Here is a 24,289-nt window from a genome sequence, read left to right as displayed (position 1 = left end):
TTACTTGGTAGATACTCAATATCTGGTAAACAAATGATACTTTTTGTAATTTGTAGGTCTTGAGCAAATATTTGTATGTGGCAAATCTTTGACTTAAATTATTTTAATATTTAAGACAAAAAAATCTTTACTTTCATGTGTGTATGGGATATGTGTGTAAATAGTGCCATTTTGTGACATTTAAAAATGATTTATTGCCCTGTCATTTATTGGTGTTTTTTATATATATATATATATATATATATATATATATATATATATATATATGTTATTTAATTTATCTATTTATTTTTGAGAGAGAGAGAGAGAATGCATATGTTCCTGTGCACGTGGCGGGGGTGGGGGGGGAAGAGGAGCAGAGAGAGAGGGAGAGAGGATCAAGCAGGCTCCATGCTCAGTGCTGAACCCAGTGCAGGACTTGAGCTCGCAACCCTGAGATCATGACCTGAGCTGAAATTAAGAGTCAGATGCAACTGAGCCACCCAGGAGCTCCTTGCTTGCTGTTATTTAAATATGTTCTTAACAAAATTTTTTTAAAAAATTATTTAAAAACTCTCTTCTTACAAATAGGCATTCAAATCAGCAGAAAAGAAAACAAAGCAAACCTTAAAAGAAGTCCAGACAGTTACCTCTATTCAGAAAGCAAGAAAAGTATATTGGTAAGTGTTTAACCTTTTAAAAATACAGTTTTTTGTTTTTATTAAAATTATACATGCACATTGTTTAGAAAATCAAGCAGTTCTGTAAAGCTTGTTGCAAAAACCAGTAGTCCTGCAACATTTTACCCCTACTCCTGTTGCCTCCTTTCTATGGAAACTATTGTTAGCTCTTTCAGCTGATTACTTTTGGTATATCCCTCCCTTTCTCTTAGTAATATGTTTATATTGCTGCTTCTTAATTTTTCAGTTTTATACTCTATTAATGACTTCCACTGTGTAAGATGAAGATTTTATTCTTTCCACTTGTGTTCCATCACACACATATACACCACTCAGCCTCCTAGTAAAGGTATAGCCTAATTTGCCACAGTTGATATTCAGCATTAATATTATATTAATATTTTAATTGTAGTTACAGCTGAGTCATATGACATTATGTTTCTTTTCTTTCCCTGCTCAGCTTTTTGTCTTCCCTAAAGGTAAAAATTGTTGTTTCATTTACCTTTCTCTTCCAAGTGTGTTCAGGCACGTTGGAATTCTATCAGCATCATCTTGCAGAAATCTCTCATGAGCTTTTTGACCTACTTTGTTCTAGATCAGTTACTCTTAACATCTTAAGATCTTTTATTCTTAACCTGGAAATTCTCTTTACCCCTCTCTGTTTTGGATTCTCTGTCCTGGATCTCATAATTCCTTTTTCTTCACTGATGGAATATGTGTTCTAGAGGCTACATGAGAAGGGTGTATAAGATGTAAAATTTTTGAGGTCTAATATATATAAAAAAAATTATTTTTTTACCTTTATACCTAATTGTTTGGCTGAGTGTATATTCTGGTTTGAAAATGTTTTCATCAGACTTTTAAAGTCATTGTTTATTGTGTTAACTTTCAGATTTGATCTTCAAAAGTCTGATGTCATTTTGATAATACTTTATTGAAAAGTTTTTTTTTTTTTTAATGCGCAGAAAGAAACCAAACCCAAAATGCAAAAAAAAAAAAAAAAAAAAAAAAAAAACAACAACTTATTTTTGTCTTTCTGTAAACTTGTAGATCTTTGTTCTCTGTTTTCTAAAATTTCACAATGGTACAGGTTGGTGAAGATGTTTTAATCCATTATGCTAGATTCTCTGTGACACTTTTTAATTTAGAAACTTTCAGTTCTGAGAAATTTTCTGGAAATACTTCTTAGCACTCTGTAGATTGTGTTTTCCTTTTTGTTTTATTTTTTTTCTTTCTGTCTGGAAGTCTTATTTATTAAATATGGGACTCCTTGGATGGTCCTCCAGTTTTCTTGCATTTTCTGTTTTTCAACTGTTTATCATTTTGTTCTTTATTCTGAGAGATTTCTGTATCGTTCAGTTCTTCCCCTGAATTTTTAAATGTTTTATTCCTTCCTGTCATGTTTTTATTTTAATCTATTTTTTGTTTTTTTTTTGTTACTTTTTTAAAACTTCCTTCTTCACTTTCTTAATACTGAGAATAGTTTTGATGTATTTTATTTAAAAGTATTCTTTTCTTGCAGGTCTTCACTAAGGTTTTTGGTTTGGGGTTTTTTTTTTGTTTGTTTGTTTGTTTTTAATTTGTTGGGTTTGTCTTCAACTTTTGTTAAAGACTTTTATTAATGTCTGGTAATCCTGAATTGTCTATTCACATTATTGTCTGTTCACATTTATACTAGACTATTAAAATGCTGATTGGAAGTTCTCTCTGGGTGGCTGGGCTTATAAAATCATGTACGTGGGCCATGTTGTGTGGAACTCTCAATGTCTTTAGCTTTTTGACTCTTTAGCTGGTCTCAGTTTTCAGGAAAGACTTTTTACCCCACTTGCAAAGTGAAGACCTGGCTGTCATAATTTTGGAAGCCCAGTGGGAATAGATTGGGGAAGTTTAGTATCCAGTAATTCATACAGCCACTTAATTGCCCTCTTTTATTTATGTTACCTCTACTTAGCAACTGTGCCACTTTTCCCCTAATTCAGAGATACTCTTTGTACACTTTCTAGAGAATTCTGGCCTTCTGTTAGGATATGGAAGGCACAGCTTACTACCATGTTCAGAGCTGGAAAAAAGATCTAGGGAAGTAACTGCTTCTTGATCAGATTTTTGGCCAGTTTTCCTGTTTTTAACCCCATCTTAAACCCTATTTCTAACAGAACCATGTACTGCTATTTTAAGCTTTTTATGGGTTACACAGTGATTTGTTTCTTTGCTTTTTCCATTGTCAGCCTAGATTTCAGGTTCTTAAGTCCAGTCATTTTTCCATTTCTCAGTATACTATTGGATTTTTCTTCTCTCTTTCTCCTTTCTTTTCCTCACATCTCTGTTGATGAATAGAATAGACCTGTAATTTTCATATCTCATGTTTTTCTTAGGTATTGGTCTCAAGGTAATGTTACTTCATAAAACAGATTGGGAAGTGTTCCTTTATTTTTTTTTTAAGATTTTATTTATTTGAGAGAGAGGGAGGGAGAGAATGAACAGGGGGGAGTGGCAAAGAGGGTGAGAGAGAGAAGCAGACTCCTTGCTGAGCAGAGAGCCCAATGTGGGACTCCATCCCAGGACCTGGAGATCATGACCTAAGCTGAAGGCAGGTACTTAACTGACAGAGCCACTTAGATGCCTCTGGGAAGTGTTCCTTTATCAATTGTCCTTGGCTGTTTGACAAAATTCCACCTGTGAGGCTGAGTAGTCTTGAAGTTTTCTTTTTGGGAGACTTTTTCACTACAGATTAAAATTCTTTAGTACTTCTCAGATTGTCTGATTTTGGTTAGTAGTATTTTCCTAAGACTTTGTCTATTTCTACAGTTTGGAATGTACTGGCCTAAAGTTTTGATGTTCCACTAACCTTTTAACATCTGTATAGTCTTTAATACCTTCCTTTGTCATTTATGATAATTGTCATTGTCCCTTCTCTTTTTCTTGGTTAGTCTGGCCAGAGGATTTTCAGTTGTATTAATACCTTTCAAGAACCAGTTTTGAGGGCGCCTGGGTGGCTCAGTGGTTCAAGCCTTGCCTTTGGCTCAGGTCATGATCCCAGGGTGCTGGGATCGAGCCCCACATCGGGCTCTCTGCTCTGCGGGAGCCTGCTTCCTTCTCTCCCTCTGCCTGCCTCTCTGCCTACTTGTGATCTCTGTCTGTCAAATAAATAAATAAAATCTTAAAAAAAAAAAAAAAAAAAGAACCAGTTTTGACTGTTGATCTCCACTATTATATATGTGATCTCTATTTTATTATTTTCCTCTTTCTACCTTCCTTCAGGATTCATTTGCATTTCCCTTTCTGATTTCTTGAGATGGAAACTTAGTTCATTGATTTTTTTTTTTCTCCCAGCCTCTTATCTTTTCTAATACATATTTCAGGCAGTAAATTTCCCTCTAAGCTTGGCTTTAACTATATTCCATATTGTATTTTCATTGTCTTTCATGTGAAAATATGTTCTAATTTACATTGTGATTTCTTTACCCATGTGTTATTTAGAGTTAAGTTTATTAATTTTCGAACCTATGGAGCTCTTTTGGTTCTCTTTTTGCCATTGATTTCTAACTTAAGTTGCATAATGTTCATTTATGGTATTCTGAATTATCTCAACCCTTTGACATTTGTTATTGAAACTTGCTTTATGGTCCAGCATATTTGGAGTATACTTTATTTACAAATGTTTCATAAGTAGTTGAAAAGAATGTTCTATAGTTGTTAAATGCATTTCTCTAAATATCAGTTAGGTCACATTCATTAATCAAATCTTTGGAATCTGTACTAACTCTTTTTTTAATGATTGTTTTCTCAATTACTGAGAGTTGTGTTAAGAATCACATAATTGTGCATTTGTTTCTCCTTTTACTTCTGCTAGTTTTTGCTTTATGAGGTGATAAAAATATAGAGCTGTTATCTTTCTGGTAAATTGAGCCTTTTGTTAACTGTAATCAGATGTTCTTTTAACTTGTAACTTCTTTTTTTCTTCTGTGTGAGATATTAAAACTAAATCAACTTTATTTTGGTTAGTGTTTGCATGATTTATCTTTTTCCCTCATTATATTTCAACCTTTTTATATTCTTATATTTTAAAGCTGTATATATTATTTTCCAGTCTGATAGTCTGCATTTTACATGGAGAATTGACTACCTTTACATTTAATGTAATTTCTGATATATATGGGTTTAAATCTAACCATTTTACTGTTTGCTTTCTATTTGTCCCAATTTTTCTTTACTCTTTTTGTCTTTTTCCCTCCTTTTGATTTTTTTTTCCTTTTAGTTATATGCTCCTTTACTAAGATTATTACAAAATTTTTACATCTTTATGTTTCTCATTTTCTGTCCTTGTGGGTTTATGTCATTTTAGAAACCTCTTTACCATCAATAAGGCAGTTGTTAAATAAGTATAGTACATCCATTCAGCAGTGAAGACTTTTTTTTTTTTTAAGACTGTATTTTTAGGTAATCCCTACACTTAACATGGGGCTCAAACCCACAACCCTGAGATTAAGAGTCACATGCTTCACCAGCTGAGCCAGCCAGGTGCCCCAAGAAGACATTTTTATTTATTTATTTATTTATTTATTTTAAATTTTTATTTTTTTTAAGAAGACATTTTTAAATGAAAAAAAGTATTTTCAGAATAGTTTGTGTTGTGTCCAAAAGAAAAGGTTTAGAATAGCGTTTTATTTTAGCTTTTGTATGTATAAAGAAATTCCAGGGAGGCATACACAGAAAGCTAATAACAATGGATTACTGTTTGATAGTGGTAATAGGAACTGAAGGTGGATGCAGGATCTCTCAGTATACCTTTTTGTATAATTTTAAAAATTTCTAAACTGTGTATATGTATCAATAAAAAATCAGATTAGAAGACAGGAATAATATTGGGACATATAAAGGAGTTTAGTATAATGCCTGTGCTTAATCTATCATTTTTAACCAGAAGTTTTTAAATTGTAGATTAAGTCATAAAGATTATTATCTTGGTGGTCAGGTGTAATATAGGAAATATTTCTGTTCATCTCTATTTTATGTCATTCTCTAAATGCCAAGCAAGTATACAATCTTTACTTTTTATCATGATGGTACATATTAATCATGAAAACCCAAATTACTTTGTTGAGAAAAGTTATAATTTTATATTTCTGAAGGTAATTTTTGCTCTATAAATAAGTGTAAAGAATATCATGTCTGTAAATATTCAGTTGAAGACAGGATGGAAAAACTTTTCTTTCTTACCAGTAGCCCCAAAACCTAGCCAGTGCCCCACTGGAAGAAAGATAAACCTAGGGACCATGTGACGTTTTATGCTTTTGCTTTGTGTAACTCATCGTTACGTTATCCTTAAGTTTAAGAAGGATCTGTTTGCAAGTGAGATAAGGAGAGAACATACTTTTTTTAAACATAGAATTTGGGCACCTGGGTGGCTCAGTTGTTAAGCGTCTACATTTGGCTCAGGTCAGGATCCCAGCATCCTGGGATTGAGCCCCATATATGGGGCTCTGTGCTCAGCGGGGAGCCTGCTTCTCCTCTCCACCTCCCCCATACTTGTGTTCCCTCTCTCACTATCTCTGTCATAAGTAAATAAAATCTTAAAAAAAATTAAACATAGAATTTAATTATCTTCTAAGGTAATTTGTATTGCAAGATTTCAATAAAAATTCAGTTTGATGCTTTAAGAAATTAAATCATCAAATTAAAAAAAAGAAAATAAATCATCAGTCTTAACATATGAAGGTAGGATAGCTTCATTGGTTTTTTTTTTGTTTGTTTGAGAAAAGGATGTGAATTCAGGTGACTATAAAGGGAAAGAATGTTAACTTTTTTTCTTTCAATTTGATAGGTTTGAGAAATTTCTGTGGTTCATTAGCTCAGAGAACTATCTAATTATAGGTGGACGAGATCAGCAACAGAATGAAATAATTGTGAAAAGATACTTGACAACAGGTAAGTATGATTAAAATTTTAAAGAATTTTCCCCTAAGTAATTACATCAGTTATCTCAGTATGAGAACAGGTTTTCATCTTCTACTCCTTTGCTTGACAGGTTTAATTGATAGAGTTTCATTGTGGTGGCTTATTGTTTGTTAAATATGTGTTTTGACACTTAAAATTCTCATTTTAAGTGAATAGTCCTAAAGTAGTAGTGCTGAGCTAATCTGTAGTATTGGACTTTTTTTTTTTTTTTTTGAAGATTTTATTTATTTGACAAAGATCACAAATAGGCAGAAAAGCAGGCGGGGGCGGAGAAGCAGGCTCCCTACTGAGCAGAGAGCCCAATCTCAGGACCCTGAGATCATGACATGAGCTGAAGGCAGAGGTTTAACCCACTGAGCCACCCAGGGCCCCAGTATTGGACTTTTGATTCCCTGCTGCATTAACAAAATAGCTTTCAGTCCTCCAGAATTATTGTACATCAAAGTTTTAAAGGCTTGATTTTTTTAGTGCTCAAGTTTATAACTTTTTTTTTCACATTTAGAAATAGGACTTAAGCCGTGTAGTGTAAGGCTTCTCATTTATTTTTGTTGGCTGATAACCACCACCTCACTGTGGTTGAACCCTCAGTGTGGGGTGTCTGAAATCAATAATCAGAACTAATTCGATGTCCACTGAAGATCCCAAACCAGAAAAGGAAGAAACAGGGATCAGGTTATTACATGGGGCTCAGGGCTTGGTCTCTTGTTTTCTGTAGCTCTGTTAATTGGGAGCTGAGCCTTTCTTGGAGCACTATGAGTTTTTCTCTTTGAATTTCAAATCCCAGACAAACTGTCATGGCAAACAGTGGCTGCTCATTTTACCTTTTAGGAACTGTGCACTTTCTTTTTCCCTTAAAAAAAGAGGAAAGATCTGACTTCTGCATTTGTTTGTTCATTTGGTTATTCATTGGTATCAAATACTTAGAATATAACTTGAAGCCATCATTATGGCTTACAAGCCTTCTGGCTTCTTCTCCAGCTTCATTTCTTACCACTCTGGCCTTAGTGGTCTGGCCTTCTGACTCCTCTTCATACATGTCAAACATCCATGGTCCTTAGGACCTTTACATTTGCTAGGATAACTCATCTCCATGTGTCTCTCACCCTCTAGTCTAGATTGGCTTACATGGTAACTCAGCAAGTTTGTGAGAAAAATAGGAAACACACAAGGACTATTAAGTCCTAGGCTGAGAATTGGCACTTGGTCCCAGAGGCCACATTCCGCCAAGGCAGATCATGGGACAGACCCAGACACAAGGGATGGGGAAGTGACTCCACCTCTTGAAGAGAAGCTTCAAAGTCACAGAGCAAAGAGGTATGGATAGTGAAGGAGAGAGGAACTGACCATTTTTGTAATCTATCATATTAGCATTGCTTTTCTATAAGGAAGCCTGTGAGAGCTCTCCTAGGGGTGGGAAATGGACTTTTCCTTATAGGCCTTCTTATACCCTTTGGATTTTGAACCCATTAAACCCATTAAAAAAAAAAAAAAGAAACAGGACTTAAAGTATTATTTCTCATTTGTTTTTAAGGGGACATTTATGTACATGCTGATCTTCATGGAGCTACTAGCTGTGTAATTAAGAATCCAACAGGTAATGTATTTATTCAGAACTTTAATTCCTTTCTTTAAAATATTTTTAGTATAACTAAGGACACCTTATAATGATAAAAGGGTCAATTCATCAATAAGATATAACTATTATATATATTTTAAGGTTTTTTTATTATTTATTTATTTGTCAGAGAGCAAGAGAGGGAGACACACACAAAACAAGCAGGGGGAATAGTAGGCAGAGGGAGAAACAGTCTCCCTTCTCCCTGCTGAGCAAGGAGCCCGATGCAGGACTTAATCCCAGGACCTGGGATCATGACCTGAGCCAAAGGCAGACACCCAATCAACTGAGCCACTCAGGCATCCCAGTCACTAAGACATAACTATTATAAACATTTATGCACCCAACAACAGAGCCCTAGAATTAGCCATGAAGCAAAATCTGATAGAATCGAATCAACAGTAGATCAACAGAATAGATTAACATTAATAATTCAGGACTTTAATACCTAACTTTCAGTCATCGGTAGAATAACGAGGTGTAAGATCAACAAGGAAATAGAAGATTCTGACAATACTGTAAGTTAACTAGACCTAACACATATATCTGGTATCCTCACCTAATCACAATAGATTACTCAAGTGCATCAGGTATGTGCTCCAGGTTAGAACATATAATAGTCTATAAGACAAGTCTTTAGAGCTACTGAAATCATACAGAGTAATCTTTCTGACCATAATGGAGTGAATTTAGATGAAAATTTCAAAAATTCACAAATGTGTGGAAATTAAATACATTCAGAAGTAACCAATGTCAAAGAGAAAATGATAGGGAGTGTTAGAAAATACTTTGAGATGACTGAAGTGAAACACAATGTATCAAAATGATATGAGTTGCAGCTAAAACAGTGCTTAGTGAGAAGTTTATATCTGTAATGTTTATATTTAAAAAAGAAAAGCTCTAAGAAATGAAAATGTATACATAAGCTCTAGAAAAAGAAAAGCAAATAACCCATAGTAAGGAAAGGAACTAATAAAGTTTAGAGTGGAAATGGGGTGCCTGGGTGGTTCAGTGGGTTAAGCCTCTGCCTTTGGCTTGGGTCGTGATGTCGGGGTCCTGGGATTGAGCCCCATATTGGGCTCTCTGCTCAGTGGTGAGCCTGCTTCCCCTTCTTCCCTTCTTTCTCTGTCTACTTGTGATCTCTCTCTGTCAAATAAATTAAAAAAAAAAAAAAAAGTTTAGAGCGGAAATAAATGAAACAGAATAGAAGAACAGTAGATAAAATCAGTGAAACCAAAGTTGGTTCTTTGAAAAAGGTCAACAAAATTAATAAAACTTTAGCTGGACTGACCAAAAAATAAGAGAATATTCAAATTCCTAACATTAGGAACACAAAGGGGGATATTAATACCAACTTTACAGAAATGAAAAGGATTAAAAAAAAATTCACTAGCTTCCTCTTAGAAAAAACACCGTTTTAGAAATACTTGTATGGTATTCCGTGTGATAGATGTGTAGTAAGACAGCAGAACTCTGTTTTCTCATAAGTGGCTTCTTGAACCAAAGAAGGAACTTTTCACTGTGATAAAAATTAGATCTATAGTCTATATCTGGAACATGTATTAAATACCTTTGGAAGCTGCATTTGCTGAGGGGAAAAAAGATTGTGAGGGCATGCTACATACAATTATATAGCAACAAATTAAATGATCTAAATGAGACAGGCTCATTCCTAGAAAGACACAGACTACCAAAAACTGACTCAAGGAGAACTAGAAAATGAAAACAAACCTATAACAAGTAAAGAGATTGAAATAGTAATTTTAAAACAACAACAACAACAGTGGGGTGCCTGGGTGGCTCAGTGGGCTAAGCCTCTGCCTTCAGCTCAGGTCATGATCTCAGGTTGCTGGGATTGAGCCCTGCATTTGGCTCTCTGCTCAGCAGAGAGCCTGCTCCCCCCTCTCTCTGCCTGCCTCTCTGCCTACTTGTGATCTCTCTCTATCAAATAAATAAATAAAATCTTTAAAAGTAATAATTTAAAAAATAAACTTAAAAAAAACCCAGAAACAAAAAGGTGGTTCAGTCAGTTAAGTGTCTGCATTCATCTCAGATCATGATCCCAGAGTCCTTCTTCTCCCTCTCCCTCTGCCTGCTGCTCCCCCTGCTTGTGTTCTCTGTCTGTCTCTATCAAATAAATGAATAAAATCTTAAAAAAAAAAAACCAAAACAAAAAACGTGCTCACAAAGAAAATTCTAGGCCCAGGTAGCTTCACTAGTGAATTCTGCCAAACTTTTAAAGAAGATTGAATACAAATCCTTTACAAACTTCCAAAAAAAATTGAAGAGATGGGAAAACTTCCTTACTCATGCTGTAAGACCAGTATTAGCCTAATAACAAAACCAGACAAAGACATCACAAGAATTGAAAATTAATAGACTAGTATTGCTTATGAATAGACAAAAAAAATCTTCAACGAAATATTAGAAAGCTGAATTCAGTAGCATATTAAAAGGATTGTATGCCATGACCAGGTGGGATTTATCCCAGGAATGCAAGGTTGGTTTAATGTATGAAAATTAATATAGTACAGTGTTAACAGAGTAAAGGACAAGAAGCACATGATCATCTCAGTCGATGCAGGAAAAGCCTTTGGCAATAATGCAACACCCCTTTGTGATAGAAAACACTCAGCAAACTTAACAGAAGGGAGCTTCCTTATCTTGGTAAAGAACATTTATCAAAACAAAACAAAACAAAAGAACATTTATAAAAAACCCACCGCTAACATCAGATTTAATGGTGAAAGACTGAAAACTTTTCCCTTAAGATCAGGAAAAAGATAAAAATGTCTGTTCTTGTCATTTCTATTCAACCTTGTATGGAGGTTCTAAGTAGGCCCTTAAGTAATAAAAAGAAATAAAAAATATCCACATTGGTAAAGAACAAGTAAAGCTGTTCCTGTTTATAGATGGCATGATCATATATATTTAAAACCTCAAGGAATCCACCAAAGATTATTAATTGGTAAACAAGCTTAGGATGTTTGGAATACAAGGTCATATATATAAATCACTTGTATTTCTTTTTTTCTTTTCTTTTTTTTTTAAATTTATTTATTTGAGAGAGATTGCACACACACGAGTTGGGGGACAGGCAGAGTAAGAGAATCTCCAAGCCAACTCCCCCCTGAGCATGGAGCCCGACTCAGGGCTCGATCTCACAACCAGTAAGATCAAGACTTGAACTGAACCAAGAGTCAGATGTTTAACCAACTGAGCCACATAGGCACCTCAAGTCAGTTGTATTTCTATATACTTGCAGTGAACAGTACTAAAGTAAATTAATAAAACATTCATTTATAAGAGCATTAAAAAGAATAAAATACTTGATAAATTTACCAAAAAGAAATGTAAGACATACACCCCAAACTATAAAACATCATTGAAAGAAATTAAAGAAGACTTAAATAAATGGAAAAACTTCTAGTGTAAGGATTGGAAGTCCTAATGTTTTCTGATGACAGTACTTTGCATATTAATCTATAGGTCTGATGTAATGCCTCTCAGAATTCCAGCTGACTTTTTTTTTGCAGAGATGGATAAGTAGATCCTAAAACTCACAGAGAAATGCAAAGGACCCAGGTCAGCCAAATCATTTCTAAAAATGAAGAACAAAATTGGAAGACTCACACTTCCTGATTTCAAAACCTCCTACAAAGCAACAGTAATACAGATAGTGAAGTATTGGTATGAGGATGGACAAATAGATCACTGAAGAGAATTGAGATTCCTCATTTATAGTCCATTGACTTTGAACAAGTGTATGAAAGGCTTCAGTGGGGATAGAGTAATCTTGTCAACAAATGGTGGTTGGTCAGTTAATATCCATATACAGAAGAATAAAACTTAGATCGCTGCTTCACATCATTTATAAAAATTAACTTAAATACATCAAAAACCTAAACCTAAAAGCTAAAACTGTAAAACTGTTAGAAGAAAATGAGGCATAAATCTCATAATGAATCAGGAAGTCATTTCTTAGATAAGACATCAAAAGCATAAGCAACAAACAGGTAAATTGGACTGAAAAGCCTTAGTTCAAAGGACACTATCAAGAAAATAAAAAGACAACCCACAGAATGAGAGAAAATATTGGCAAGTCATTTATCCGGTAAAGAACCAGTATCCAAAGAACTCTTAAGTCTCAACACTAGAAAGGAAAAAAAAAAAAAAAAGAACAAAAACAATTTAAAAATGATAAGGCATCCAAATAGGTTATTTCTCCAAAGATATAAGAATGGCTAACAGGCACATGATAAGAGCTTCGGCATCGTTCATCATTAGGGAAATGCAAATAAAAACCACACTGAGATACCACTTCACACCCAGTAGAATAGTTACAATGAAAAAATGGGCAAAACAAGTGTTGGTGAGGATATAGAGATTGGAACACTTATATGCTGCTGGTGGGAATGGAACATGAGGCAGCTGTATAGAATAGAGTTTGGCGGTTCCTCAAAACATTGAACATCGAATTTACCATGTGACCTAGCAGTTCCACCCCTAGGTCTGTGGACAGACATGACCATACTAAATTTGTTTGCAGATATACTTAACAGCATCATTTATAATAGCCACAAAATGGAAACAACCTACGTGTTCATCAGTTGATGACTGATCAAGATGTAGTATATTGATATAATGGAATATTATTCAGTCTTAAAGAGACAAAGTACTGGTAATTAACAAGGATGAACCTTGAACACATGATGCTAAGTGAAAGAAGCCAGACACATTTGATTCCATCGACATGAAATTCCAAAATAAGCAAATCCATAGAGACAGTATATTTGTGATTGTCAGGGGCTGGGAAAGTGGAGAATGACTATTAATGGATATAGGATTTCCTTGGGGATGATGAAAATGTTCTGGAATTAGTGGTAATGGTTATATAGGTTTATGAATATACAAAAACCCACTGGATTATATAATTTAAAAGGGTAAATATGATATGTGAATGATATCCCATTAAAAGATACTTGAAATTAACTATAGGGATATATTATTAATATGCTTTTCATTTTGATGACTTAGGTGATCTGTAGTAATTCTGGAAGTCTTCAGACTTTGAATAGACTTTTCTAAATTCTATCTGGAATGAAATTGGAGTTATTAGTATAAGTGAGAGGGCATTTCTTCTCTGATTTGTTAGAACAATTAAAAGCCTGCTTTGTAAATATGTTTTTGTTATTTATTTTTTATCTTACTTTAATACCATTATAGCTAACATAGATTGTTATGTAAGTTTCAGGTGTACAATTAGTGATTCAACAATTCTGTGTATTACTCATTAGTGCTCAGTAAGATAAGTGTATTCTTAATCCTCTTCACCTCTTTCACCCATCCACCTACCCAACTCCCCTCTGATAATCCTGTTTGTTCTCTAGTTAAGAGTCTGTTTTTTGATTTGTCTTTTTTTTTTTCTTTTGTTTGTTTTGTTTCTTAAATTCCACATGTGAGTGAGATCAGATGGTATTTGTCTTTCTCTGGCTTATTTTTCTTAGCATTACATTTTTTAGATCCATCCATGCTGTTGTTGCAAATGGCAAGATTTCATTCTTTTTCATGGTTGAATAATATTCCATTGTGTGGACTCTATCCATTCATCTTTTGACAGACGCTTGGGCTGCTTCTATAATTTGACTGTTGTAAGTAATGCTGCAGAAACATGGGGTGCATATATCCCTCCAAATTAGTGTTTTCATATCCTTTGAGTAAATACCCAGTAGTGTGATTCCTAGATCATAGGGTAGTTCTGTTTTTAGTTTTTTGAGGGACCTCCATACTGTTCTCCATGGTGGCTGCCCCAGTTTGTATTCCTACCAACAGTGCACAAGGGTTCCTTTTTCTCCATGTCCTCGCCAAAACTTGTGGTTTCTTCTTTTTTTTTATTTTAGCCATCCTAACAGGTGTAAGGTGATAATACCTTACGGTTTTGATTTGCATTTCCCTGATGGTGAGTGATACTGTAAATACATTGTTAATAAAAAACAGTAACTTCATGTAATATTGAAATTAAAATGTATCATTATTTAAGATGTAAGAGAATCAGATCTGTCATGCTGCATGTAATTTTCATATGTTGCTGTGTAGAAAGTCTGTATGTGGGTACTGAAGCGTTGCAGTGTTGTTTCTACAGGAGAACCAATTCCCCCTCGGACCTTGACTGAAGCAGGCACAATGGCACTTTGCTACAGCGCTGCTTGGGATGCACGAGTGATCACTAGTGCTTGGTGGGTGTACCATCATCAGGTAATAAGGGCTGTGGTCCTTTTTCTTAATTTATTAAGAGCTACTGTGTACCAGGACACGTGGGTGGCTTTGTAGGTTAAGCGTCTGACTCTTGATCTCAGCCCAGGTCTTGATCTCAGGGTCCTGGGTTCAGGCCCCGCATTGGGCTCCCAAAATACAAGAAATAAAAAAGCTATTGTGTACCAAATTTTGAGGGTATAGATGTGAACAGGTGATTTTGTGAACAGCTGACATTTTGGTCCTGGGGAAAAATACATAAACAATGTCTGGTAACAAGTGCTGTAAAAATTTTTTCTTAAAGCTGAGTAGGCAGTAGAGAGTGATAAGGGCTACCATTTTGAATGAAGCATCAGGGAAGGCCTTTCTAGGAAAGTAAGATGTGAGAAGACACCTAAATGAAGAGAGCGAATGATTCATGCAGTTATACAAGATGATTAGTGTTTCAGTTATGATTGGCATACTGACCTAAAAGATCTTTCTGCTCTTCATCTTTGTTGGAATTTTTTGATCTCTTTGCCCTTCCCAAAAAATAGCTATATCCAGTGTTTTAGTAATTGTCCTTAAATGCCGTTTTACTTGATGGTACTTTACTCCATATTTGACTTCACATCGCTATTTCACATTTTTAATAAAGTTGATAACAATGTACTTTTACAAGGTCCTAAAGCTATGCAGTAAGATAAAGAATTCAGTATTATTATCCTCCCATAGTTTCATTTTATATCTATTTATATTCATTATTTTCTGCTATGCTGTGATACTGTGTTTTCAGGAAATTAGTATCACTTCTGAGATGATATTTTCTGCCTCATTACTGTTATAAAAGTGGTTTTAATTGTTTTATTGAATTTTTGAAAAGATTTTATTTATGTGACAGAGAGCGAGAGAGGGAACACAAGCAGGGGGAGTGGGAGAGGGAGAAGCAGGCTTCCTGCTGAGCAGGGAGCCTGATGTGGGGCTCGATCCTAGGACTCTGGGATCATGACCTGAGCTGAAGGCAGTTGCTTAATGACTGAGCCACCAAGGTGCCTTTGAACTGGTTTTTTAAGGGTGAAATTAGTGTGCTTTTAACCCCTCCAGTATTTATGACAAAGATACTCTCAGATCTGGGGGTTTCACAGATAATATAAAATTCCTTTTTTTTATTTTTTAAAGATTTTATTTATTTGACACATAGAGCATGCACAAGCAGGGGGAGTGGCAGACTCCCCACTGAGCAGAGAGCCCAATGTGGGGCTCAGTTCCAGGACCGTGGAATTATGACCTGAGCCAAAGGCAGACGCTTAACTGACTGAGCCATCCAGGTGCCCTGATAATGTGAAAATTTTAAAATATTGTGCAATTATCTCATTTTTCAAATTAGAATATATTTAAAAATCTACTCTCATCTATATTTCCTAAAATGAAAGGTTATTTAAGTACCCCAAAAACAGTACCTCAGGAAAGGATTTTATTTAATACAGTTTTAGGGGCGCCTGGGTGGCTCAGTGGGTTAAAGCCTCTGCCTTCGGCTCAGGTCATGATCCTGGGGTCTTGGGATCGAGCCCTGCATCAGGTTTTCTGCTCAGCGGGGAGCCTGCTTCCTCCTCTCTCTCTGCCTGCCTCTCTGCCTACTTGTGATATCTCTGTCAAATAAGTAAATAAAATCTTTTAAAAATAAATAAGTACAGTTTTAGTAAATCTAGCTTTTATGATACAAGCTTATTAAACTGTCATTATTTTTCTCATTGTATCTCAAACCAGAGGAAACATGTGGACAAGGTCTGACTCTAACCCATGGCATTTGAAAATTATTGGTGTAGTGTATCCTTCATTATTTCTTTTCTGTTACTGCCAAAGGTATATCTGCCTTGAAGAGATATTTAGCATTGAGAATTTTTATGCTAAATTGTAAACTTTTTAGGAGGCAGTGCTGTTTACTTGTCTATGACTTTATTGAGTGAAAATTTTAAAAATGTATTTCTTATGACAACAGTATAATGTGTTCCTCAGGTGTCTAAAACAGCACCAACTGGAGAATATTTGACAACAGGAAGCTTCATGATAAGAGGTAATGACTTGTCGGTGGATTATGGAGGTGATTTGAGGACCGTTGCTAATAATATTTTCAAAACAGACTGTTCTGATTTCATATATGAAATATTTTGATTTCATATATGAAATTTGTTACGAAATAAGGAATATTTTGTGCTTGCTGTGGCAAATTTAGCATTTGTCATGTCATCTTCATATGTACTTTTCTTGATGAGAATGTGCTTTCACATAAAGTTATAAGGGTAAAAATGTATAGCATGACCTTTTTTCTAAAAACAGATCATTCAGGGCTTGACTAACTCAAAGATGAGAGCAAGTATTTGTATTTTTTCTTAATTCTTATTCCTATATATAATACCAAATTCTGTGAATGCAAAATGTGCCTTCATGACAGATACAATACAAAATAAATGTCATCACCAGTGTCAGGTGATTTGCAAACATAAAATGGGAAAAAAGAATTTTTAACATTTATGTTTATTATCTTTTATAGGAAAAAAGAATTTCCTTCCTCCCTCATATCTAATGATGGGGTTTAGTTTCCTCTTTAAGGTATTCCTCAGTTTCTTTGTTATTTTTTTTTTTTTCTGATTTTCATGAGTCTTACCTAAAGTTCTGTCAGTGAAAAAGAACTATTTCCGTAGGTAGATGAGTCTTGTGTTTGGAGACATCGAGGTGAACGAAAAGTCAGAGTGCAGGATGAAGACATGGAAACACTGGCAAGTTGTGCAAGTGAACTCATATCAGAAGACATGGATCAACTAGGTACTTTACAGATTTTAATGAAATAGCTTATAGTGCTCCCTGTTGTCTAGTTTATCTTCTAAGATCTTAGAAGATCATATTGACTTTGGGATAATTGAAATGTCAAAATACAACTTGCTGTTCAATTTTACTGAATTTTATTTTTGGAAATGTTTAATATACTTGTTCTAGTGAACTATGAAGTATTTACTTAGATCTGTAACAAACATATAAATATATGAAGTAAAACTTTAGTATTTAATGGGTCAAACATAAATGTGTTCAGCAGAGAATAGAGCTCAGTTATTTACAAATGAGCATTTACTTTTGGATTTAAGTATCAGAAGTTATACAAAGGTGAGTTTATAACAAGTGTAATTTCTCACATGAGAATTTGGCTTGATTTAATAATACATTGGCTTCAAGTGGAAAGCAGCTGTGGTTGCTGGAATAAATTTACTCACCTACCTAAAAGAACGAGGGAACGTACCCCCTCTATTATTTTTACAGTTATTCTCCTAGGGTCATTCCTTTTTAGGACTAATATTGCATTGTTTCGTTTATAACTACTGTTGCATTACAAGATTTTTTAAAATTTTCACCATGTTCCTGACACTGTACAAAGTTCTCTATTTACATTATTTTTTAATGGAATTCTCAGAACCATCTTTGGCAGATGGTGATGGCATCTCCTTTTATAGGGGAGGCAACTAAATAATATTTTTACTACTAAACGGTGTTTCTTTTGCGAAAGCGTGACTACCTTCTGTGTGCCAGTTCTATTACTTGTATCGTTTCATTTCACTTCTCATGTGCAAGTTACAATAACAGCAGCAGAATTTATAGAATTACTTCTCTTGTCTTCCTTTTTGGAAATACCTAACCAAGAAAAGTTAAAGTTTTCATTGTAGAAATGGTTGCAATGTCCAAGAAATTTGTAAAGTATCTTGGAGAGCATTTATTCCAACCATGATCATGATACAAGATACAAGAGTATCCTTGTTCATGATACAAGAGTATCCTTTTGTCTGACTGCCCTTTAGGGATGATCAGGCTTTTTTTTTTTTTTTTTTGGTGATCTTCTGTAGAAACGGAGTCAACAGAATGCCTTTTTGAAGTTTTCGAGGTAATCACCTAGCTTTGTTACGGTGGTATCACTCTGACTTTGTTTACGATAACTCTGTAGATGGAGGTGACAGTAGCAGTGAAGAAGATAAAGAGGAATCACACGGAACTCCTGTGGAAGTGGAACTTATGACTCAGGTTGACCAAGAGGATATCACTATTCAGAGTGGTGGGGATGAGCTAAATGATGAACTGATTCAGGAAGAAAGCTCTGAAGATGAAGGAGAATCTGAAGATGTAGCAAAAGATCAGGAACCTGTTGGTGAAATGAAGGATGAAGAGGAAGAGACATTAAATTATCCTGATACTACCATTGACTTGTCCCACCTTCAATCCCAAAGGTAATTAAAAACTGTTATTTTATAGCTGGCAATGATAGAAGAGTTAATCCTTCTAAAACAATACCAAGGTTGACTTTAGTACTTTTACCTTCTATTGTCCTATATAGTCTTATTATGTTTTTACCATTTGATTGGGGGATAGATTTCACTAAAGAAATTTCCAGGACCCAGGTAGAAAAATACAGTAAACATAAAAGTGGCCAAAGTAGGTCAAAATAGAAACAAGTATATGATTATAAATGCTGATAATGTAAGGAAATTCCATAAAAAATTTGAAGCATTTTAATCTTTAAAGTCTTACTGATCACCAAGTAAACAATATCATTGTTTTAAAAGCTTTATCACTAGGATAGTTAAGAAGAGCTTAGGAATCAGGCCAGAATTGAGTCTTAGAGTATGTGCTTGAGCAAGTTACTCTGTGTCTGAGCTTCAGTTTCTTTCTCTGTGAAAATGGCATATTACTGACCCCCATAGGGTTTTGGTGAAGATTATATAAAGCATTGGGCAGTGCCTGGCACGTTGTAAGTGTTCAATACATGTCCGCTATTTAAGAATTTATTTAAAAGTGTGAGACGAGCAATATCGTTCTTAAAAATTTTATCAGGTGTGAAGATTTTTAGATTGCCAGTAATTAAGGGTGTGATATGGGAATTTTGCGGACTTTGTAAATGAATGCCTTTTATAGGCTAGTAGATGCCTCTTTCTGCTTATTCTCATAGGTCCCTTCAGAAATTGGCTTCAAAAGATGAATCTTCTAATATGGTAAGCTATTTTCAAAGTTTTGTGAAGGATATCATGTCTTTCTCATTAAATCATTTTTTACTGTTAATTTTACTTTCTGGAAGATTAATAACAGTGATGTTATTTTTTATATTTGCTTGTGTTTTTTTGTTTTGTTTTAATAGAGTGACAGTAAGTTACAGAGTCGGAGACATTTGTCAGCCAAGGAAAGACGGTAAACAACTTTGTGTTATCTAACTGGAAAGCATGTAAATTTTTTTTTGGTTACTGATGATTCAGTTACGATAGGTAACTTGGAGGTTCTAAAGACCTCCCTTATTAAAATTACCAAGATTTAGCATAAAACTTGTTTAGTTCTTAATATTCAGCTCTAATAGGTTTTTCTGTTTTAGGTTCCTAATCTATCGCTACAGTCAGTGAGATAGGTCAAGTAACATGAGACAGACCCTTTGTTACATAAATATGTGCATTAAATAGGCTGGTTCTAGGATAATATTGGCAGGAATAAGCAGGAATACCTGAAAATGATTAGGAAAGTTTCATTTAATAGAGAAGACTTTTTTTTTTTTTTTTTTTTTTTAACATAGAAGGTCTCAGGAGGCAAACAGTAAGGCAGAAGCAGAAGGAAAGGGACAACTGAGATAATCACTATAGGGTAAAAAGGCTATATAAAGCTAGTAACGCAGTCCAAGAAGAGACTCTAGAGTGGAATGGATAATAAACCCTTTTGCTTGAGAAAGATAGTTATTAAACAGTTTCAGCAGACTCTCTGAGGACACAGCACTATGCTAGATACTGAGTATACAAAGAGGTAAAATATAGTAAAGTTTGTGCCTTTAAGGAGTTTTTGAGTCCTGGATTCAGGAAAGAGCCATACAAGTAGGGATACAGTAGTTCAAGAGTAAGAAACTGCTGTGAGTCCAGGTGTGTTGAGAATGCCATCTGAAGTATACCTTGAAGATACATCAGGATGTAGGTAAATGAAGATAATAAGGTCAAAGATTCCAAGGAGAATTAGCATGAACAAAGCAGGGCAGGGATTTGGAAGTAATATGCATAGTGCTTTGGGGAAATGGTAAGTAGACTGAGGTGAAGGGGGAAGAAAGTTCATGTTTGTGAACTGGGATGAAAGACTGACAAAGTGAACTTGGATCAAAAGTGGAGAACTGATTATCAGAAGCTACGTATTTTTAGACTTGATCCTGAAAATGATGGGAGGAGCACTTTTGGAAGATTTTAAATGGGAATGTGAGATAGGTAAATCTAGAAGTTCATCCAGAACAGTTTATGGGGGAAATGCTGGAGAAAGGCCTGAGTAGGAAGTGATGAAGACCAGGGCTAGCACAGTGGCACTGGGAATAGAGATTACACAGAGAAAGTATCATAGTAATAGGATTTCCCATTCCTCCTTAATCTGTATCATTATCCATTTATTTATTCAGCTAACCTAGCAACATACTTTATTGAATACCTAAGATCTGCCAAGGCCGTGCTGTCACAAAAACTACAAATCCCAGTGCCTGGCCATCAAGGGTGTTGAGGCTACTGAGTAAGAATAAGTCCAAGGTGACAGTGTGTGAAGTGTGGATGACAGAAAGAATGATAAATCCGTGAGAGAAGAATATTCAGCTTTTTCCTATATGCTGATTTGTGCTTTTATACTACAGCCGGTAGTTATGAACTTAACCAGACGCCACGATCTTTTGTATATTGTACATGTTCCCCTTCCCGTGCAGTATTTTAGGACACTAAGAATTAGATGTTCCCATTTCATTTCTATTTAGGGAAATGAAGAAGAAAAAGCTTCCAAGTGACTCAGGGGATTTAGAAGTGATAGAGGTAAAGGACAAAGAAAAAGAAAATACTCTACACATTGAAGCTCATCAGAACACAAGCAAAAGTGTCCCAGCTGTGCAGCCAATGAAACGAGGACAGAAGGTAATAAAACTTTGGGGTGTGAACTGTTAAGGTGAGTCTGTGGTTCACAAATGAAGTTGTGAGGTTCTTAATTTTTTAAAGTTTAAGTGAAACAAAAGATGTAGTTTAAAAAAATAATCCTATGAGACTTCCTTTAACTGAAAATTAAAGAGGTAAGATTCAGGGAACATAGAGATCATTGTTCAGTGTCCCTTTCAGATCATCTAGATGGAAGCTCTTATTTTATGTAGAATAAGAATTAGAAGTATAGACTTTTAGAAGTCTGAATTATCAATCTTTTATAGTTAGAGGAGTTCTTTGTGTCCTGTTTAAAGAAATCTTCAAAAATTAATAAATTTGTTATTTGGGCCCCAGCTAAGATTAATAAGGATAGAAATCTAGGTGAGGCCTAGAGGTCTATAGTTTTAAAAATTACTAGGTAATTTGGATGTGTAGCCGCATAAAAGAATCACCAGTTTAGTGAGAAAATTCAGTCTTAAGAGCCTTTATCCAGCTTAGTTTTGCTGCCTTGTTTCTTATTTCTCTTTATGTAGGTCCTGGCTCCAACCACATGCAAGGACTTGCTATTACTACACTGTCCTGTCTTTATCTTTTAATCCTGCTTTTCCTGTATTCCCTGATACTATAAAATTTACTTCAGACTTTCAAGTTGTACTTTCATTTCTTCCCCACAGTTCTTGCTTAAGCTGAAAAAAAATCTTTTTCTGAATTACCTTAGAAACGTTTCCATTTAGAGTATGTTGCATTAATTTTTTTAGCACTTTTTCATTTTCTTTTCAGTGTTCCAAAATTGTTTATGCGCCACACCCAATGCTCCATGCAATACCTGCCCTCCTTAATACCCACCACCAGGCTCAACCCACTCCCCACCTCCCTCCCCTCCAAAACCCTCAGTTTGTCTCTGAGAGTCCACAGTCTCTCATGGTTTGCCTCCCCCTCTGATTCCCCCAAACTTCACTTCTCCTCTCCATCTCCCAATGTATGTTGCATTAATTTATCCTTACTCTTACATGTGTTGTCTTCTACTAGATGATAAATTGAGGCTGAGGACGTGGTTTATCCATCATTTTAGCCTCCACATTATTTATTATAATGGTACCTTCTCAGCAATTTTGACAAGGGCACCTTTTCTTTATAAACATGTTGACATTTTATTAGCTGCTGAATTTTTCCAAGTGAAGTCTTTTGATTTTGTAGAGTAAAATGAAAAAAATGAAGGAAAAATACAAAGACCAAGATGAAGAAGAGCGTGAACTCATCATGAAATTGCTGGGGGTAAGTAACATCCAAACCCATTTTCTTGTTTGTTTTTTATTCATTTTTAGATTTCATTTACTTGATAGTGAGAGAGAAAGAGAGCGGGCGAGCGATCAGGTTGGTGCAAGCTAGGGAAGCGTCAGGGAGACGCAGCAGCAGCAGCAGACTCCCCGCTGAGCAGGGAGCCCAATGCGGGGCTTGATCCCAGGACCCTAGGATCATGATCTGACCGAAGGCAGACATTTAACCAACTGAGCCACTCACTCACCCATTTCTTTTGCTTTCAAGGGGCATCCAGACCACTGCCTATCCTATGCTAGGATTCAGTACATTTTTGTTAAAATAATTGACAATATTGAACATACTTTTTTTTTTTTTTTTAAGTTTTTTTATTTATTTGTCAGAGTGCTCACAGAAGCAGGGGGAACAGCAAGCAGAGGGAGAAGCAAGCTCCCCACTGAGCAGGGAGCCCAATGCGTTACTTGATTCTAGAATCCTGGGATCATGATCTGAGTGGAAAGCAGATGCTTAACTGACTGAGCCACCCAGGCACCGCCCCCCCAACTTTTTTTTTTTTTTTTAGGATTTTTTTTTTTTTTATTAGAGCAAGCTGACTATTTTACCTCTGTAAATTGAAGTCTGCAGGTTCAAACAAAGAAGAAAAAGGGAAGAAGGGGAAGAAAGGAAAAACAAAGGATGAACCTGTGAAGAAACAGCCCCAGAAACCTAGAGGTGGACCAAGGGCTTCAGACAGCATAAAGAAAGAAACTCCATCCCTTGAGGTTGCAACTCATGAGTTACAAGACTTGACCGTAGATGATCCACATGATGATAAGGTAGGGCCACCACACATACGGATATGGGCTTTCACTCCATTAATTCACTAACCACGTCAGGGTTCCCAAGACACGAGGCTTACATAAGTGCTAAAACCAGGACAAGTGGGAACCTTATTCTTAATGGAAAGTCATCTTAGAAATACAACCTAAAAGACTAAATTTCCAAGATATAAGTGTAAAAATGGTCTTGTCCATAGGATAAAAAGTTTTTTACCTTTAGAAAATTTTATGGAGAGGCTTTATCTGATTCTAGTGGGAACTTAGTTACAATAAGACAAGTAATTTGGATTGTCTTGAAGATGAGTAGAAAGTAAATTTGCACTACTCTAGATTTTTCTATAGGAAAAATGCTATATTATCTTACATAATGTTCAGTGCCTGTACAGCTCAAGTTCCCTAGTGGAAAAACCAGTGAAAAGTGAACATTTATCCAGTTAAGAGGGTTGCCTAATTATTCTATCAACTGAACACAACAAGCCCAGCTTTAAGTGTATCTTGAGATCCTGAGCAAAGGATTTATTACGTTATACAATTGAAAAAAAAGTGGTTTTGCTGATATTTGTATTAATAGCAGTTAAAGATTTGGTTAGAATCCTGTGCTCTGTTCAGTGCAGGTAATGCTTACAGGGATTCTTAGTGTGCTACTATTTTCTTCTTTCCCTGAACAGTGTTACCGTTTTATAATGTGACAACTCATTTTGATCCTCAAATTTTTATACTATTCTCATATTTGTAATTTATTCTCTAAACCAAAGACTCCTAAATATTGAGGTGTTATGAATTATA

At 35.2% G+C, this 24,289-nt stretch overlaps 1 protein-coding gene across 3 annotated transcripts in view; it reads left to right on the top strand.

Moving 5' to 3' along the window:
- LOC111162209 (nuclear export mediator factor) overlaps positions 1 to 24,289 on the top strand; it is a 51,147-nt gene that overhangs the window by 23,591 nt on the left and 3,267 nt on the right. For 2 of the 3 annotated variants that reach the window (XM_022526443.1, XM_022526452.1), the window contains exons 16-28: positions 571 to 659; positions 6,481 to 6,584; positions 8,146 to 8,208; positions 14,372 to 14,484; positions 16,477 to 16,534; positions 17,012 to 17,070; positions 17,163 to 17,283; positions 18,449 to 18,728; positions 19,448 to 19,490; positions 19,634 to 19,683; positions 21,254 to 21,407; positions 22,605 to 22,682; positions 23,303 to 23,500. In XM_022526443.1, the coding sequence (XP_022382151.1) occupies positions 571 to 659; positions 6,481 to 6,584; positions 8,146 to 8,208; positions 14,372 to 14,484; positions 16,477 to 16,534; positions 17,012 to 17,070; positions 17,163 to 17,283; positions 18,449 to 18,728; positions 19,448 to 19,490; positions 19,634 to 19,683; positions 21,254 to 21,407; positions 22,605 to 22,682; positions 23,303 to 23,500 (1,410 nt within the window). The remainder of the gene's footprint in view (positions 1 to 570; positions 660 to 6,480; positions 6,585 to 8,145; positions 8,209 to 14,371; positions 14,485 to 16,476; positions 16,535 to 17,011; positions 17,071 to 17,162; positions 17,284 to 18,448; positions 18,729 to 19,447; positions 19,491 to 19,633; positions 19,684 to 21,253; positions 21,408 to 22,604; positions 22,683 to 23,302; positions 23,501 to 24,289) is intronic. The other variant, XM_022526461.1, reaches the window with a different exon arrangement.

This window comes from Enhydra lutris, unplaced genomic scaffold, assembly GCF_002288905.1.
Source record: "Enhydra lutris kenyoni isolate GAN:26980312 unplaced genomic scaffold, ASM228890v2 scaffoldscaffold4, whole genome shotgun sequence".
NCBI lineage: Eukaryota > Metazoa > Chordata > Mammalia > Carnivora > Mustelidae > Enhydra > Enhydra lutris.
This window is presented reverse-complemented; position numbering and strand designations above follow the sequence as displayed.